This window comes from Perna viridis, chromosome 15 (genome assembly GCF_037379345.1).
Source record: "Perna viridis isolate PV_CMFRI_1.1 ecotype Kerala chromosome 15, ASM3737934v1, whole genome shotgun sequence".
NCBI classification, from domain to species: Eukaryota; Metazoa; Mollusca; class Bivalvia; order Mytilida; family Mytilidae; genus Perna; species Perna viridis.
This window is the reverse complement of record NC_142459.1, coordinates 18,208,063-18,224,048: the sequence shown is the minus strand read 5'-3', so window position 1 is coordinate 18,224,048 and position 15,986 is coordinate 18,208,063. Positions and strand designations below refer to the sequence as shown.

Below are 15,986 nucleotides of genomic sequence, written 5' to 3'. Positions count from 1 at the left end.
AAAACATAAATCTATATTTACCTGAATCCCCTCCATCTACACGGAAAACGGCATGTCAGACAAAATTTCCTGTTCTTTCCCTGACAGACTAATTAATTAATATTGATTGACAAAATATTTCCGACTTTACTGATCACTCGTCCTTTTTGAACAAAACAAATTTTGCAGAAGATGCCATTAAAACCCAAGATCACATAAAATCTCTATACCAGTAACTATCACACTGCAAGTTTAGGTGCTGTCAATATTTTTCACTCAGCAACTAAGACAGATTCAAGAAAAAAATGTCAATCCTGTCTCTGCTGATGACTAGGAGTCAGAAATTCAGGTGAATATATGTGTTTGGAAGTTTTAATCAATGGACCACATTGATTAATTATGTATACATCTGTCGAAGAATTGCAGGAATAACTGACAATTGTATACTGATATCAATAACCCGTGTCAAAACAGATACCATACTCATTATAGAGGATTGATCGTTAAGAACTGAGGAATCACTGTCCATTGTCAACGATACAGTCAAAGATTTATTGTAAAGAACTGAGGCATCACTATTCATTGTCAACAATACATGGACAAAAACTTCTGAAAAGTGTAAACACTCATAAGAAGGCAAAAAAGCCATTGAACATGGCAAAAACTCACTGAACACTGATAAATAGGGTGATCACTCATAAAACATGGCAAAAATTCATCGAACACTGGTAAATAGGTGGATTACTCACTGAACATGACAAAAACTCATTGAACACTGGTAAATAGGGTGATCACTCATAAAACATGGCAAAAACTCATCTAACACTGGTAAATAGGCAAATTACTCATTGAACATGGGCAAAAACTCTTGGAACTCTGTTAAATACGTGGATTACTCAGACTCATTGAACATGGCAAACACTCATTGAACACTGATAAGTAGGTGGATTACTCACTGCACAGGGACAAAAAAATTAATTAACATTAAACATGGGAAAAAACATACATGTCATTAAAATTTAACATGGGGAAAAAAATTTGGTCATTGGCAAAACCCCACTAATCATAGGTAAAAAATAATTACAGATGGGCAAATATCATTGAACAAGGGCAAAATCTCATTAAACCTGGGCTATAACTAGTTTTACAGAGTTTTTATATACATTTATTTTAATATTTGGATACAGTTCCTGTAAGAAAACCATTCCCATAAATTATCAATAAATCCTTCACACCATGATTGTACTTCATCAATACACAAGACAGAGACCATGGAAGATGAAATGAGATAGCAGCAAAGGAAGTCAGAAGACAAAGTCCGATGCAATTAAAATCAATAGATGCTGAACATAAATGAGTCGTCTAATTGTCTCTGACATTTATCTTAAAATCCCATTAGAAAAAGTATCATTGATAAACTACCATATCCATGTCCTGCAAGACTTCAAAGGTGTGTAGTGATAAATATTTTAATGGAAGATGAATAACTCTTGTGGAATCAATGTAGTGTTTGATCTTGACTGGCCAAAATTCAGGTTGTACACCCATTTCTTTCTTATAGAACCTGTCAAAAAGTAATCAAGGGAACAAAGGTTACAGCGGTACTAAAAAAATGCAATCCAGGGACAAAAACCAGACATGGAAAACAGACATACACAACAAAGAACATAAAGTAACTAAAATCATACATACTAAGTAACAAAAGCAAACGTGCAACTCAGATTCCACTAAAAACTGGGACATAGACCAGGTGCACCTGTAGGGTTCTGCCATGTGAACTGTAAGTGTGCTTGTTTTAGTGTTTTGCAACTTTTGGAATGACTTCATTGGTCCAAGAAGTTTTCCTTGTTCACACAGGAGCTTAACTGTTTCCTCTTAAGTCAAACTGATCCGAAGATTATACTACTATAGATCCATGTTAGTGATGGCAAGTCTTGGACTTAGGCAAGAACAATATTGAAAGTTCCAAACCCTTAAGGGGTACCTTTATGTCTTGGACTTCAGCAGGTATTCAAATTTACATTAAGGAGTTTAAGGCCCAAAACTTTTTTCTGGTTAACTTGATAAAAATAAAGTGGTAATCAAAAGTTTGAAGATAAATGGACTTTAAAAGGTCATAGGTCAAAAATTGAAGGTCCAAGACCTCCAACCACCACTTATTTCCTCAATTCTTTCTAGCCTGAATCCAAATCCTCATTTACATGTAATTTAAGGCCAAAAATTTTTTCTGGTTAACTTGATAAAAATAAAGGGGTAATCAAAAGTTTGAAGATAAATGGACTTTAAAAGGTCATAGTTCAAAAATTGAAGGTCCAAAACCTCCAACCACCACTTATTTCCTCAATTCTTTCTAGCCTGAATCCAAATCCTCATTTACATGTAATTTAAGGCCAAAAACTTTTTCTGGTTAACTTGATAAAAATAAAGGGGTAATCCAACGTTTGAAGATAAATGGACTTTAAAAGGTCATAGGTCAAAAATTGAAGGTCCAAGACCTCCAACCACCACTTATTTCCTCAATTCTTTCTAGCCTGAATCCAAATCCTCATTTACATGTAATTTAAGGCCAAAAATTTTTTCTGGTTAACTTGATAAAAATAAAGGGGTAATCAAAAGTTTGAAGATAAATGGACTTTAAAAGGTCATAGTTCAAAAATTGAAGGTCCAAAACCTCCAACCACCACTTATTTCCTCAATTCTTTCTAGCCTGAATCCAAATCCTCATTTACATGTAATTTAAGGCCAAAAATTTTTTCTGGTTAACTTGATAAAAATAAAGGGGTAATCCAACGTTTGAAGATAAATGGACTTTAAAAGGTCCTAGTTAAAAAATTGAAGGTCCAAGACCTCCAACCACCACTTATTTCCTTAATTCTTTCTAGCCTGAATCCAAATCCTCATTTACATGTAATTTAATGCCAAAATTTTTTCTGGTTATCTTGATAAAAATAAAGGGGCAATCAAAAGTTTGAAGATAAATGGACTTTAAAAGGTCATAGTTCAAAAATTGAAGGTCCAAGACCTCCAACCACCACTTATTTCCTCAATTCTTTCTAGCCTGAATCCAAGTCCTCATTTACATGTCATTTAATTTCAAGATTACAACAGTGAGTCTGTCAAGCTTCTAACAGAGACAACAGACAGAAACCCAATCAACTCTCAACCCTGGTACATGATTATAGTAAGCCGATAAAACAACAAAACATCCACCGTTAATAGTTCCGCAATTCTACGATCGAAGGCCCTCACTAATCAATATCTTCATATTATATAAGAGCATTAAGTAAAATTCTACAGTTATTTGATAGTCTTCATTCAAGAGTCCATATCCCCTAATCAATATGGAATTCTTATGCATCTCTTTATTGTTTTTAATATAGCTATCATATTGCAGGGGCAGATCCAAAAATTTACAAAAGGTGGGGAATGTCCTCAATTTAAAGGGGGTACAATGATAAAGGACTTAAATATATCGTATAGCTTTAAGCCATAGTCTGTATTCTTCTAATCAATAAGAAATTCCTATGCACTGAGTTTATCAGGGTATAATAAAACTGTATGGTTAGACATTTCATCTGGGATAACGAGTCCATATTCTCACAACCTTTAGGGAATTCCAATGCTCTTGTTTCCTGAGAGTTACTATGGTTATATGTCTAAGGTGTTTTACCCTTCCAAAAAGCCATCCAATAAACTCATACAATTGAAAATGGTAGTCCATTTAAATCCTCAATAGTTTTATCATAATACATGATTGATTGGGAAATTGCAATGCACTGTTAACACACTAGGTATATCATAGAGTTTATAGAGTCTTATAAACTTCCACTGATCAACAAGTGGGAGGGGGGGGCAATCCATAAGCTTCAAATTTAACAACCCTGACAGTGAACCACAGGCTGTGTGGGTCCAAGGTCCGGCACCCTCAATCTTTGTAAAAATTTCCTTCCCCTAGATTTCAGTCTCTTCAACATGTTTTATTGATACTTGATTAAGGATTTTTGGTTCTCCTAAGGTAGATAATTGATTTGAAATTAGAAAACGTCTGGGACTTTCCAACCTTTCCAAAAATTTTAACTTATTGCTTCTTACTACTTGATGAAGAATTTGACTGTTCCTACATGAGACAAAAACAAACTGATTTAAAACCAATTAAGACATATTTAAACTGTTCAATCCACTTTCCATACTATAGTAGAATCTAATTTTGTTTCTTTCATATCAAATAGCGACGTTACTTAAATTTTCCAATCAATAACTCGGATATCGGAAGTCTCATCATATTGACAATCTAGCAGTACGCATCATGTGACCCTGAAAAATTACAAAATCGTTGAACAATCAGTTCATTGATGCAGAAAATCAGCAGAAAATCGTAGCATTATATTTTGATTTTAATAGAAACCAAGAGACATTATTCAAATTTGACAAATAGTTTAACAGGTATTAGATACTCAATACATTGCAGACTAATAGGCCAAACTAAAAATATCTTGGTTTACAATTCTCTCATTTTCTCTCTTTTGCGTATGTAGGGAGGTAGGTAGGTAAAATGTTTTATTTTCTTCACCCTAAATTTAGGAATCCTTCCTTCCTTTTCCAAACTAACAAACATTGGACAAGAATACAGAAAAAAGACCATATATAATACAAATTAATTAAAAGAATACAGGCAGAAACTCAAGAAACAATTAGTAACTCAGATGCCATAAAAGCTATATGGACTAGGTGTACTGGCAGGGAAGTCAGTAAGAGAAGAATAAATAGATATACATTCCCTTTAAATAAAGTAATGGGGACATAAAAAAAAAAAAAAAAACGTTAAAAAAATGAAAAGTGGTCAATAAAGTTTTTAATTTACAGCACATGACCTAAACCTCATCATATTTGGTCATCAATAGGGGTTTAATTTAGTGGTGGTCCAGAATGCTGAATGTCTAACCTAAGACATTTGAAATTTCTTTTACCTGGGAACTGGACCTTCAACCCTATCAATTGGCAGTGTATTGTGGACTTTTGAATTTCCTAAATGGGTCATTTTTTTCTTTCTTTTTTTGAAATTTGGAAAAGTCCTGGACTTTCAACTCTTGGAATTTTATTTGACCCCCTGAACAACCTTCAAAATATTGACTACAAGCAAACCCAGCAGTCTATAAGCATTGGAAGTTAAATGGAAAACTAGCCTGATAGAACACCATTGATTTCTGCTGATACAAAACAACCATCATGTTGTGGAATAATCAGCTTAATCTAAACCCTGACAGGGAACCAGTCTGATCTATTACACTTTGTCATTAATAAAGCTGATTTAGAAGAAAAATTAATCATAAAATTATGGTGTTAATTTCTGATTAGGTTATCACAATACAAGAAGATATTTCTGGAAAAAAATGGGAAAATTGCTATTGAAAGACAAGGATACAATGACTGTAATATCCTAAAAACTCCGGATCAGCTGATTAATCCAACAAGCTACAATATCTAAGTTATTCATCAAAAATATTTAAAAATATCAACAAGATTAATACATCAAGAATTTGATCAGGATAACATGATCTTTAATTGGCAGTTAATAGTATAATTTTTTTATGACAATGTTGTCTTATATTACAATGATGAAGAATGATTTGCACTGACTGATTGGCTAACCACAGTACAACAGATTATTTCTAATATTTCAACATTCAAAAAATTTTGAGTTTTTTACTTACCATATTTAGACAATTATGCTTTTGTTATGCTCATTATGACCTCATATTATGTAACATACATGTGTCAATCATTGGCCCATCAATCTGTCAAAACATTCTATAATTCTGATAGCAGTTATAGGTATGTGACTAATCCCTACTTTTAATTTTTTAATCTCAAATGTCACCCAAGACTAAAACAATTTTGAAATTATTTGAAAAGAAAAATCTACTTTTTTCATATACCAGCAAATCTGAATAACTTGATAAAGATATTAAAAGTCTGATTACATAATACAACCAGAAAGGTACAGCTTTAACGAATCAACCAGCAATACATTGTACCAGTGTTCTAGGATTCCCATTTCCCATTACCCGGGGCAAGTGAAATTTGGGTCAGGGAAAGTTAGGTACTTAGTTACACTTTCCTGTGGCTAGTTGAAAACTTCATATGCTGTAATGATTTGTTTTGTTAGGAAAGCAGTCATTGACTGTGGGAAAGTTGACATTATATGGATTTTTCCAGAGGAAACCTCAATTTCTGACAAATCCTAGAATACTGTGTACATTGCAAACTTTGTTTATACAGTGGCCTAGCATCCAAATATAAGATGGTACAGCGGAAAAGACTTCACAATGTTTTAATTGTTCATAATGTGTAAAATACCCTGTATTTTTCATTCTCAGAAAAAGATTTGGTACATCATGCCATACCAACAAAAATTATTGGTACCAGCTGAGCCGTACTTGGGATAAATTCCTGTACAGTTTTAAGAAAGCAACAGTGTGTTTTAAACTGTTAAAGCAAGGTTTAAATTGAATATATAAGAAAATGTTGTCCAAAAAAGCCCACCCTAAAAGACATTTCTGACTTAGGACCTGTATGTATAAAGCCCACTCAATCTCATTTCAAACATAGATTTTTTGCTGATAAAGCAAAGCCCGTCACAACCTGTTAGCTAATAACAACCTTGATAGTATGTGTAAGATTCTGATGAAACTTGTTATGAAGACGTTAACTGTTCCATTCAGTTGCACAAAGTACAAAAAATGGATATTCCCATGGAAGTTTCATTTGTGTAGGCCACTTTGTTAAAGTTTAAATCACATTGCTATAAATATATAATTTTTATAACTCATTTATTTTTGTTCAATAGTAACTAAAAAGAATAATTTAGCAAAAACTGTTTTGTGTTCAACATGGAGTTAAATACATGAAAGAGGATTTATTATAAGAGCAAGTAAAACCAAAGACCAGTACTGCTAAATATTTAAATTATTTGATACAATGATCCAGAAAACTTTACCATTACTTTCAAGTAATGTTGAAATACAGCTTTTAACAAAAAAAATAATATAATTGACTTACAAAATTGGACTAAAATAGAATGAAATTGATGCGACACAAAAAACTACTTCATGTAGGATCTAAAAAAACTACAAGAGTAGACCATTGTTCTGTTTATGAGTTTCCACTGTTTCTTTTTCAATGATATTTCCTGTTTCGGCTACTTATGGACAATCGCTGTAAATTATAAGTTAAGAATTACACTTTCAATCTAAGATATCATTTTTTACTGTGTCATCTCCTGTACATTTCCTTCAGAGACTGGTCCCTGAGTTGTCAATATAAGAAAAATAGACCCCTGGCAAAAGACTAAATTCTGAAAATTAGTCCTGAACACCCCTTTTACTATTATATTTTTATGGTATTGGGAGTATTTTCTTGTTTTTATTTTGTTTTTTCAGCTTCCCATGGCTTTTAATCCAACTGTACATTAGCACCTATAAATCAAGCTAACCCATCCTTAAACAGGAAAAAAAACCGCCATAAATCCCACACTCACTCTTTCTCAGCAAAAAGGAAGATGCAATAGATTGTTATGCGAGATATATTTACTGCTCTACAATAATGAAACAGAGTTAATTATTAAACACTCTCCCAATTAAGAATTATTGATTCTACGCGGGGAGCAAGATGAAAAAAAAAGAAGACTGACATGAAAAGGTCTCATTAAACTTGATATAGTGGAGAGGAGACATGGAAGATTGATACTCAAGAGACAACCAACCCATGTCAAAGGCTCAGCAATAAGATAGTATTGTTACTAGCACAGAGCAGAATCCAGAAATAATTTGAATTGTCTACAACACAAAAATTCCCTATTAAACAAGGAGTTGTGCTACTAGTACAAATTTCTGATACTAGCACAGTGCTCAGTTAAAAAAGCAATAGAAACAAGAGGTATGTACTAGCACAAAGAGTTATGATACTAGCACAGATATCTGATACTAGCAGAGACCAGAAGCCAGAAATAAATTGAACTGTCTCAACACAAACACACAAGAGCCCTGTTTAAACAGCAATAAGAATGAAGAGGTTTGTACCAAAAGCACTGGAAGTTGATACTACTTTTAATGTGAATATCAATATGTAACAGTTTTGTTTTATTTACATTTTTTGTATTACCTGACAAATTAATATTTCTTTTCAATACATACTTCACAATTTTATTTAGATTAATTGTAAAACTACGAAATTTCTCATAAACAAATAAATAATTATCACTATGAGGATTCATCATTCAACTGATGACTTTCTTATAAGTATTCCATTACTCAGAGAGAAGAACTTCATTTCACTTCTGGTGACATGTAAATAAATCAAGAAGATATTTCAAAATAGATACACAGCACTATAACTGGAGTACGTACAGGCAATGTGACACTCTTTTTTTTCCAAATTGAAAATTTTGTAAGGAATGACGATTAGAAAATCTTAATAGGTTCTTCATACTGTAAGTGCTTCAACTTTCTGTGTTCTGTCTTAGTCTCCTTATCTTCATTTTTTATATATCTCTGAATCTTTTATTTGTTTTCGTTGATAAATCAGAAAAAAATCATGAAAGTTTAAATAATTTTCAATATTCCATGCTTACAACAAACACAGGGATTATCTTGGGATGGGCCCTTTCAATTCTACAGGAAAATGTGTTGAGATAGAATTAAACTGGTCATTCATTTGGCTGGGCCCCTCGATAAGGCACCAAAATAAACTGTTAATATGTTCCTTATGACAGTATTGAGAGATTTCTGGCCGATTGAAATTTTCCAAGGGGCCCATCTATTTTTTCAAATGCCCCATTAAAATCCTGGATATTTCCATAGGCTCCATTATAAAATGGTTTAAAGCCAGGAAAACCCCTGCAAACACAAGTTGGAGAATGCAATAAAACAGCAACGGAATGTCTAAAATCATTCATACATCATTAATGAAACAATACAATCATCCACTGGTTTCCATCCACTGGTTCCCATCAGTTGTTAATACACGACAAACCTGTCGGGACATGGCACCAGAATCGATGCTGTTATTTTCTCGACTTTCGTCTTCACTTTGTTCCTGAAGCTGCTAATTAAATCCCATAATACTGACCATTAATCAGCCAGCACCATGAATAATTTATACCTCAGAAATTAAAGTGCCATCACCAAGTTATGGGAGTCATTACTTATTTACCAAACTTCTCCGATGTTTTCCATTTTCGCTTTAATTTCACAACATGAGAGCTGTTATTACCAGTAGGTTTAATTGTTAAATCTTGAGAAACATGTAAACTAAGGTTGTAAACTAGTAGATTGGCTCACTCTCTCACACTGCTATGGAAGGATTTATCATGAGGACGCTGTTTAACTCACATACTCTGCACTTTTCCAAAGACTATACACCAATCACAATAATTTGTCTGAATATAGCTGAAATATTGCTGCTCGGACGTTAAACCCCAACAAACAAACAAACAAACCAATCACAATAACAATTTATTAAGTATAGGAGAAAACTGAACGACCTGTATCTTACTATCTATATATAATTCAAACTGAATGATGCTTTCCAAGTTTTTCATCCAATTGAAGTAAGAATTTTATTCGTTAAGTGTGCAGTATGCTCAATAACTTTTTCTGTTTCTGCCCCATGATAAGCAGTTAAAATTGTATTCAGTTTTCATAGAGAATGAGATTTCCCTTCCAAATAAAACTATAAACTATAGTGACAACTTTTGAATGGAAATGTACTGAAATATCGGAAATTTAGAAGTTAGCTTAAGAAAGTATCAGTTTCAGTAGGTAACAGGCGTTTTAACATCATTCATATTTACATTACATAATTCTTTATTCTTTAAACCAGTCAGTTTGAGGAAAACCTTTAACTGGGGTAGAGAGCAGTGTAATGTTAATGACTGGAAGATCACAAAGTGAGGTCAGAAAGAATATATGGCAAAATAAGATATTAGCATTTTATAGTCTGGCTAAATGGAATGTAATATCCCTAAAGGATTGGAAACATGTATTACTTGCCATTATAATAAGGCAGTAAAACTGGAACATTGAGTGAATTACATTAAATATTCCAAACTACCCCCTTTTTGTTCAATGTGAAATTGGTCGAGTCATAAGACAACTTTAATAAACAGTACACATCAATAATAGGAATTGAATTTGTATGGAAATGCTGAAATAATTGCTGAGGGACATCAAAATTATGACTCTGAAATTGACGATTTTGTCGGGAAATGAATTCAGATTAATACATTTCATTTTGTAACGATTTGATTAAATTGAAATATCTCTCTCAGTTTATTGCATGTCTGCCATTCTTGTAGAAGCTTGGTACATTACAGAAAATGAGAAATTGAACAATTATTTAAGTCTCTGTGGTGTTGTTAAAATTCTATTTGCATGTCTATCTAGTATTCTGCGTTGGTTCATCTATAAACTTCGATGTGATTAGATTAAATGCATCGGTGAGCCAAAAGTACTTGGTGTGAAAGACAAACAGGAAAATATATTTTTATAATAATTTTTCATGTCTGACTGAAATCAATAGCATCATTTCCAATTGATTCAATATCGCTTAGCTAAAAATGGATTGTCTTTGATGTATTCCATTCACAATATATAATTTAAACACCAGAAACATTTTTCTGTTTTTGTCTAAACTCAATAAGAGGTTTGACCTGAGATATATGTACATTTTATCAAACCTGATATAGAGAAATCTGAACCGCTACTGACTAAGCAATGACATGTAGAGCCAGTGAGGTATAATTGGTGCATGTCATTTCATCATCAAATGAAGAATTTTGTGAGGCATCAAATTAAATTGACCTCCCCCCCCCCCCCACCCCCCCGATTTGATACTTAAAGGTAATTGAACCCTACAGCATGGAGTCTGAGTTTAAAAAAATAATGTCATGAGATGCAGATTCAATGATGACAATAATGACCTAATTATTTGTGAAAAAATGATACATGTAAAAATATCCCTAAACAGTAATTTTTATTTACTATTCAGCATAGAGCTTAAGCCACAGACTGAAATTATTGTTTATCCAAAATCAAGTTGAATAGACTACCTCAAAATGTACATGCAGATTTAAAACAATAACAGTGCCACAATTATTCATTATCCTGCAATTCCATAATGTAATAAATCTGCTAAATTTGAATTGCTCATTGACAAGTATAAACATAGTGTATAATATCTGTAGAAATTGTGTTTGTCTAAAATTGTCTTCAGCTTCAGTTACTACATCTATTGAATTACAACTAATTCACTGTATTCATCTGCATCATGGCAGTCTCAATTTAATGAACAATACTGCAACAAGAAATGGACTTTTTTTTTTTTGAGCCAGTACTTAACAAGTTTTTAAAAAGGCTCTAAATATGTGTCTTATAACTACTTTCTAGTTGATAATAAGCAATCTGTTCATGCTTCTAAATGACAATTCATTTTTATAAAAATTGTTTGTAAAATCATCAATTTTGTGATTTGTAACATTTTTTTCCATCTATGGAGAAATTCACAATCTGTACTCACAGGATAATCAGCAGTCCAAATTAAAAAAGAGAAATAATAGAAAACACCTTGGTAGCTAGAACATTGTTTGAGTTCAGTGAGTAATACACAACATTTCTACACAAAAGAACCCTACAGCATGGAGTCTGAGTTTAAAAAAATAATGTCATGAGATGCAGATTCAATGATGACAATAATGACCTAATTATTGGTGAAAAAATGAACCTGGTGTGGAATTATCTCCTTCATGCAAGTCTTAATATAATTTTCAAGTTTTTATTGAATTCAATTTAATAGTTTAGCAAGAGTTGTATTAAAAAGGTACATGGATAGACAGACAGACAGACAGATATGATTCCATCAAGCCCTACCCTCCAATTTATACTATAAAGGGGTATAAAGACTGAAATACTCCTGATACAACACAGCAAAGAAGAACAGTCGAAAACAGAGAATGATACTAAAACAAGGCCATATTTGAGCCATGGACAACTGATATGTTACAGGGCCTGTCGAAATTATAAATCAGCATATCCTCTAACATTCTATACCTTTCAATATAATTCTACTTATCCTGAAAACCTAAAGCTTTAATTTGAAATGTCAAAATATTTTACAATTTCTGGAAGCTTTTCTATTGAGAATACATCACTGAGTAAGCTGGAAGTAGTCAATAGCAGACAGTTCACTATACAGATTAATAAAACCAATGTGTTTTACCTTATTAGGCCAAGAGAAAATACAATTGTGTTTCATTTTTCCTACCCAATCTATGTTTTGGCCACCAATGCTTACAATGACTCAGAAAAAATTGTAAATAGTAAAACTAGAATGTTTTACATGACAGGGAAAAGGCTTTGCCAGGACTCAATAGTTAATACTAGTAAAATTTTAGTAAGATCTGAAAATCATAAAACAAAGAAATCCTATTTCATCACTGCAAAATTTTACTTCTTTAAAGACAAGGCCCCTGGTTGGAAATTTTAAAGTTCACAATTAACAATTATTAAAATGTATATTGGACAAAATGGATGAACACATTTTGCCACATCTTCCTTATCTAATATTAGACCCATCAATAAAACACACATTTATTTGTTTTGGCCTAATCCTCTGATGGCAGCTCATGGCCAGAAAAACAAACATATAATCTCATCCCATGGTATTTCCCACAAATATCTACATTACCAGTCAACTGTGACATTACACCAACTCATGCTTCATATCTACATAATTCTTACCTGAAAAGAGAGAAAAGGTTTGATTTAGTACAAATAAAAGAATAAAATCAACATTAATATTCAGAGTTATTACCTGTATACATGTAATACAGTAAAGTCTGTCTAAACTGAACCCTTAATAATCTGTAAAACCTGCCCAAACCAGACACTTTTTTAAAGTCTCTTTACCAATTTTAAAAAATGTATTTTAAACCTTGATAAACAGAACACCAAACTTGTTTTAAAGTCCAAAATGAGTTCTGTTGCACCAAGTTTCACTGTATATGATTGAAGATGACACACTGCAAAAAACTGTTTCACTTTTAAAAGGATTCTGACACAGATTCAACCCATTGAATTTCTACCCTATTGCTTTTCTAGGTCTGAAGTGGCTTCCATTAGAGATACTAAACATTATTTGGAGTCCAAACTTTAGGTTCATCTGGTAATCCAAGCTGAACCTTCAGTCCATACAGATTAACACTTAAAATGAAAATCTCTTCACTAATCCAAATTACTAAGTCTTTGAATGCCTAATAATTATTGTTTTTCTTTAGGAAGTCCCTTTGACATTTAAAGTGTTTGTGGAAAAACTAAAAATTTCCCATTCAAGAGTTCTTTCCCTTTATTTTTTTTATATTTCTTTGGAAAAAACAACTTCAAGCACAGAACAAAATAGTATCCAATCGGTTCATTGCTAAATGCTGCATTTCCCTCAAAGGTATTGCATTGATCTGTCTCATCATCTATTACTTTCCAATAGGGTATGTAAGTCTTGTTCTAGTTTCATTTTCTTTACCAGAATTTCTGATGGAAAACGTATTGAAATCCAAAGACCGGTCTGCATTTTATTGTTAACTTCCGGGATCTCGAAACACTGTATTACATTGCAAAATCTTCTATTTTACACTTTTCTTAATACTATTATCATGTGGAAATAGATATTTGTCATTTTTATTGGTATTTTACACGAAAATTGGCTTTTATTTACTGAATCCAACGTTCTGAAATTGACAAATCTCTATGCATTTGAATGATAGACTAGGACCCATTCTCATGAAACCACGGAGTCACATGACGAGACTTACAAACCCTATTCGCGAATTCCCCTCTTGACCTTTTTTCATAAGGCCGAATACTGTCATCTTACACATTGTAATCATTGTCACCATATTTTATACTTCCATGTTTTTACAATTAATTTCAAACGTGTTTTTCTCATTATATTTTGCACAAGGTAGAACTGCATGTACTCTTAAATACACAATCTTTTAATGACAAAACCAGAAATGCATTTTTAGCCTATGCTTCTGATAACTAATTCAATCAAATCTCGCCTCTTTTATTTTAATCAAACAATTGGCAAAGCAAGAGAGATCTGAGAGAGATTCTACTTTGAGCAAGAACCTGTCAGGTTAGCTTTCATGTCAGAACCAAATATACAGCTACAAGGCAACAAAGAAAGTTTTTTTTTTTCTGACAAAGGATTTTTAATTTATTTTTTATTTCAGTTTGAGCTTTCCTTTAACAATAGCAAATGAGGTAGCCTAAAAGTTGTATCCTTGACACCAATATCAACCATTCCTTGTGTAGAAAAGCGAGTACAAAAAATTGTCTGTGAACAGGAAAATTTAAAATCTGGAGAGTTAGCCAAAAACTTTCAGAGGTTTTATACTTGGATCAAATGTAGAAATGTAGAATTTCCTTTCAAATCCATGAATTCAAATTTCCACTAAAATAGAAAATCTTGGACAAATTACAATAACAGATTCCCCTATATAAATGTATCTTCATGGTAACGAGCCTATCTAGAACACAAGGAGTGGTCGTTAAAAACAATACATCCAAAACAGACAGCCATGAACCAATAAATTGTAAGAATTTTCCCAATATCAGTTCCGCAGAAATACAATTGCTATCAGTGAAATAATACAATTACAGCCGTTTCCTTGTTCTTCTAAGTGATCCTTCCCGACCTCACAAAGTTTTATCATCTATAAAGGATCTGGTGGGGGTGTCAAATAGCATTCCAAAATTCAAGTTTTAAAAGTGAAGCACACACAATCTTATAATTACTGTAAAGTGAAGATTTGAAGAAACGTCTCAAATTAAAGTTTTCTATGAGTAATATCCACAATAACAAGTTGATTTGAATACAAGGGGGCTTAAAACCATTGGGGAAAAAGCAAGGCTCAAAAAGTTTTCATATTTTTTTTCTACTAGACATACAGATGGGTTTCCTTATGTGAAAAACATGAAGTTGTACATGTCATGCGATGTTTACCACCACTTATTCACCAGAGTTTGATATCGGACAGCACCAAAAATGCCTCATTTATATAAAGCCACACAACCAATTTTAAATTGAAACCAATCCATCATTTCGGAGCCTAGATAATTGAAAAAAATCAGGACAGACAGAAAAATAGACAGACAAAGTGGTTGTGCATGAATCTCTTTTTTTCTTTGGCTCGTTTTAGGTGCAACTATACCTGCATACCTATAAAGGACGAGCTGTCAAATCATGGGAAAAGACAATGCTCAGCCATTTATGAAAATATTGTCTCATAGGCATTCTAAAGTGTTTTCAGTAGAAATATTTTTTTGTGAAAAGCCATATGCATAAATCACTTATTGATTATCATGTATGATATAAATTAATAACAAAAATAAAATAAAACCTGTAAACAAATAAGTGTGGTAATAAGGAACAAGGCAAGGCTCAGCTAAAGTGTAGTAATATGGAACAAGGCAAGGCTCAGCGAAAGTGTGGTAATATGGAACAAGGCAAGGCTCAGCGAAAGTGTGGTAATATGGAACAAGGCAAGGCTCAGCCAAAGTGTGGTAATATGGAACAAGGCAAGGCTCAGCCAAAGTGTGGTAATAAGGAACAAGGCAAGGCTCAGCCAAAGTGTGGTAATAAGGAACAAGGCAAGGCTCAGCTAAAGTGTGGTAATAAGGAACAAGGCAAGGCTCAGCTAAAGTGTGGTAATATGGAACAAGGCACGGCTCAGCCATTTTTGAAAATATTTGTTGCGAAAAACCATATGCATAAGGCCACACTTAAAATAATGTATGTTTCCCCTTCCCCTGACTCTTTTACATGAGTCTCAGGTTGAACTATATATAATAATTAAAAAGTGAATTTATGAGCACAAAATTACACACTACTCCTTCAGTATTCCACTATAAGTTAGTATTTCTCTATTAGCCATTAAATAATGAATTGATCCT

The 15,986-nt window shown here is 32.8% G+C and overlaps 1 protein-coding gene across 22 annotated transcripts in view; it reads right to left on the bottom strand.

Annotated features, from left to right (window-relative positions):
* LOC148597312 (uncharacterized) overlaps positions 1 to 15,986 on the bottom strand; it is a 97,304-nt gene that overhangs the window by 34,910 nt on the left and 46,408 nt on the right. The window contains exon 1 of one of the 22 annotated variants that reach the window (XM_088564121.1): positions 22 to 310. The exons of 20 other annotated variants lie outside the window; for them this stretch is intronic. In XM_088564121.1, the coding sequence (XP_088420247.1) occupies positions 22 to 36 (15 nt within the window). In that variant the 5' untranslated portion in view covers positions 37 to 310. Of the gene's footprint in view, positions 1 to 21; positions 311 to 15,986 lie in introns of those variants that run through there. One more of the 22 variants, XM_088564120.1, reaches the window with a different exon arrangement.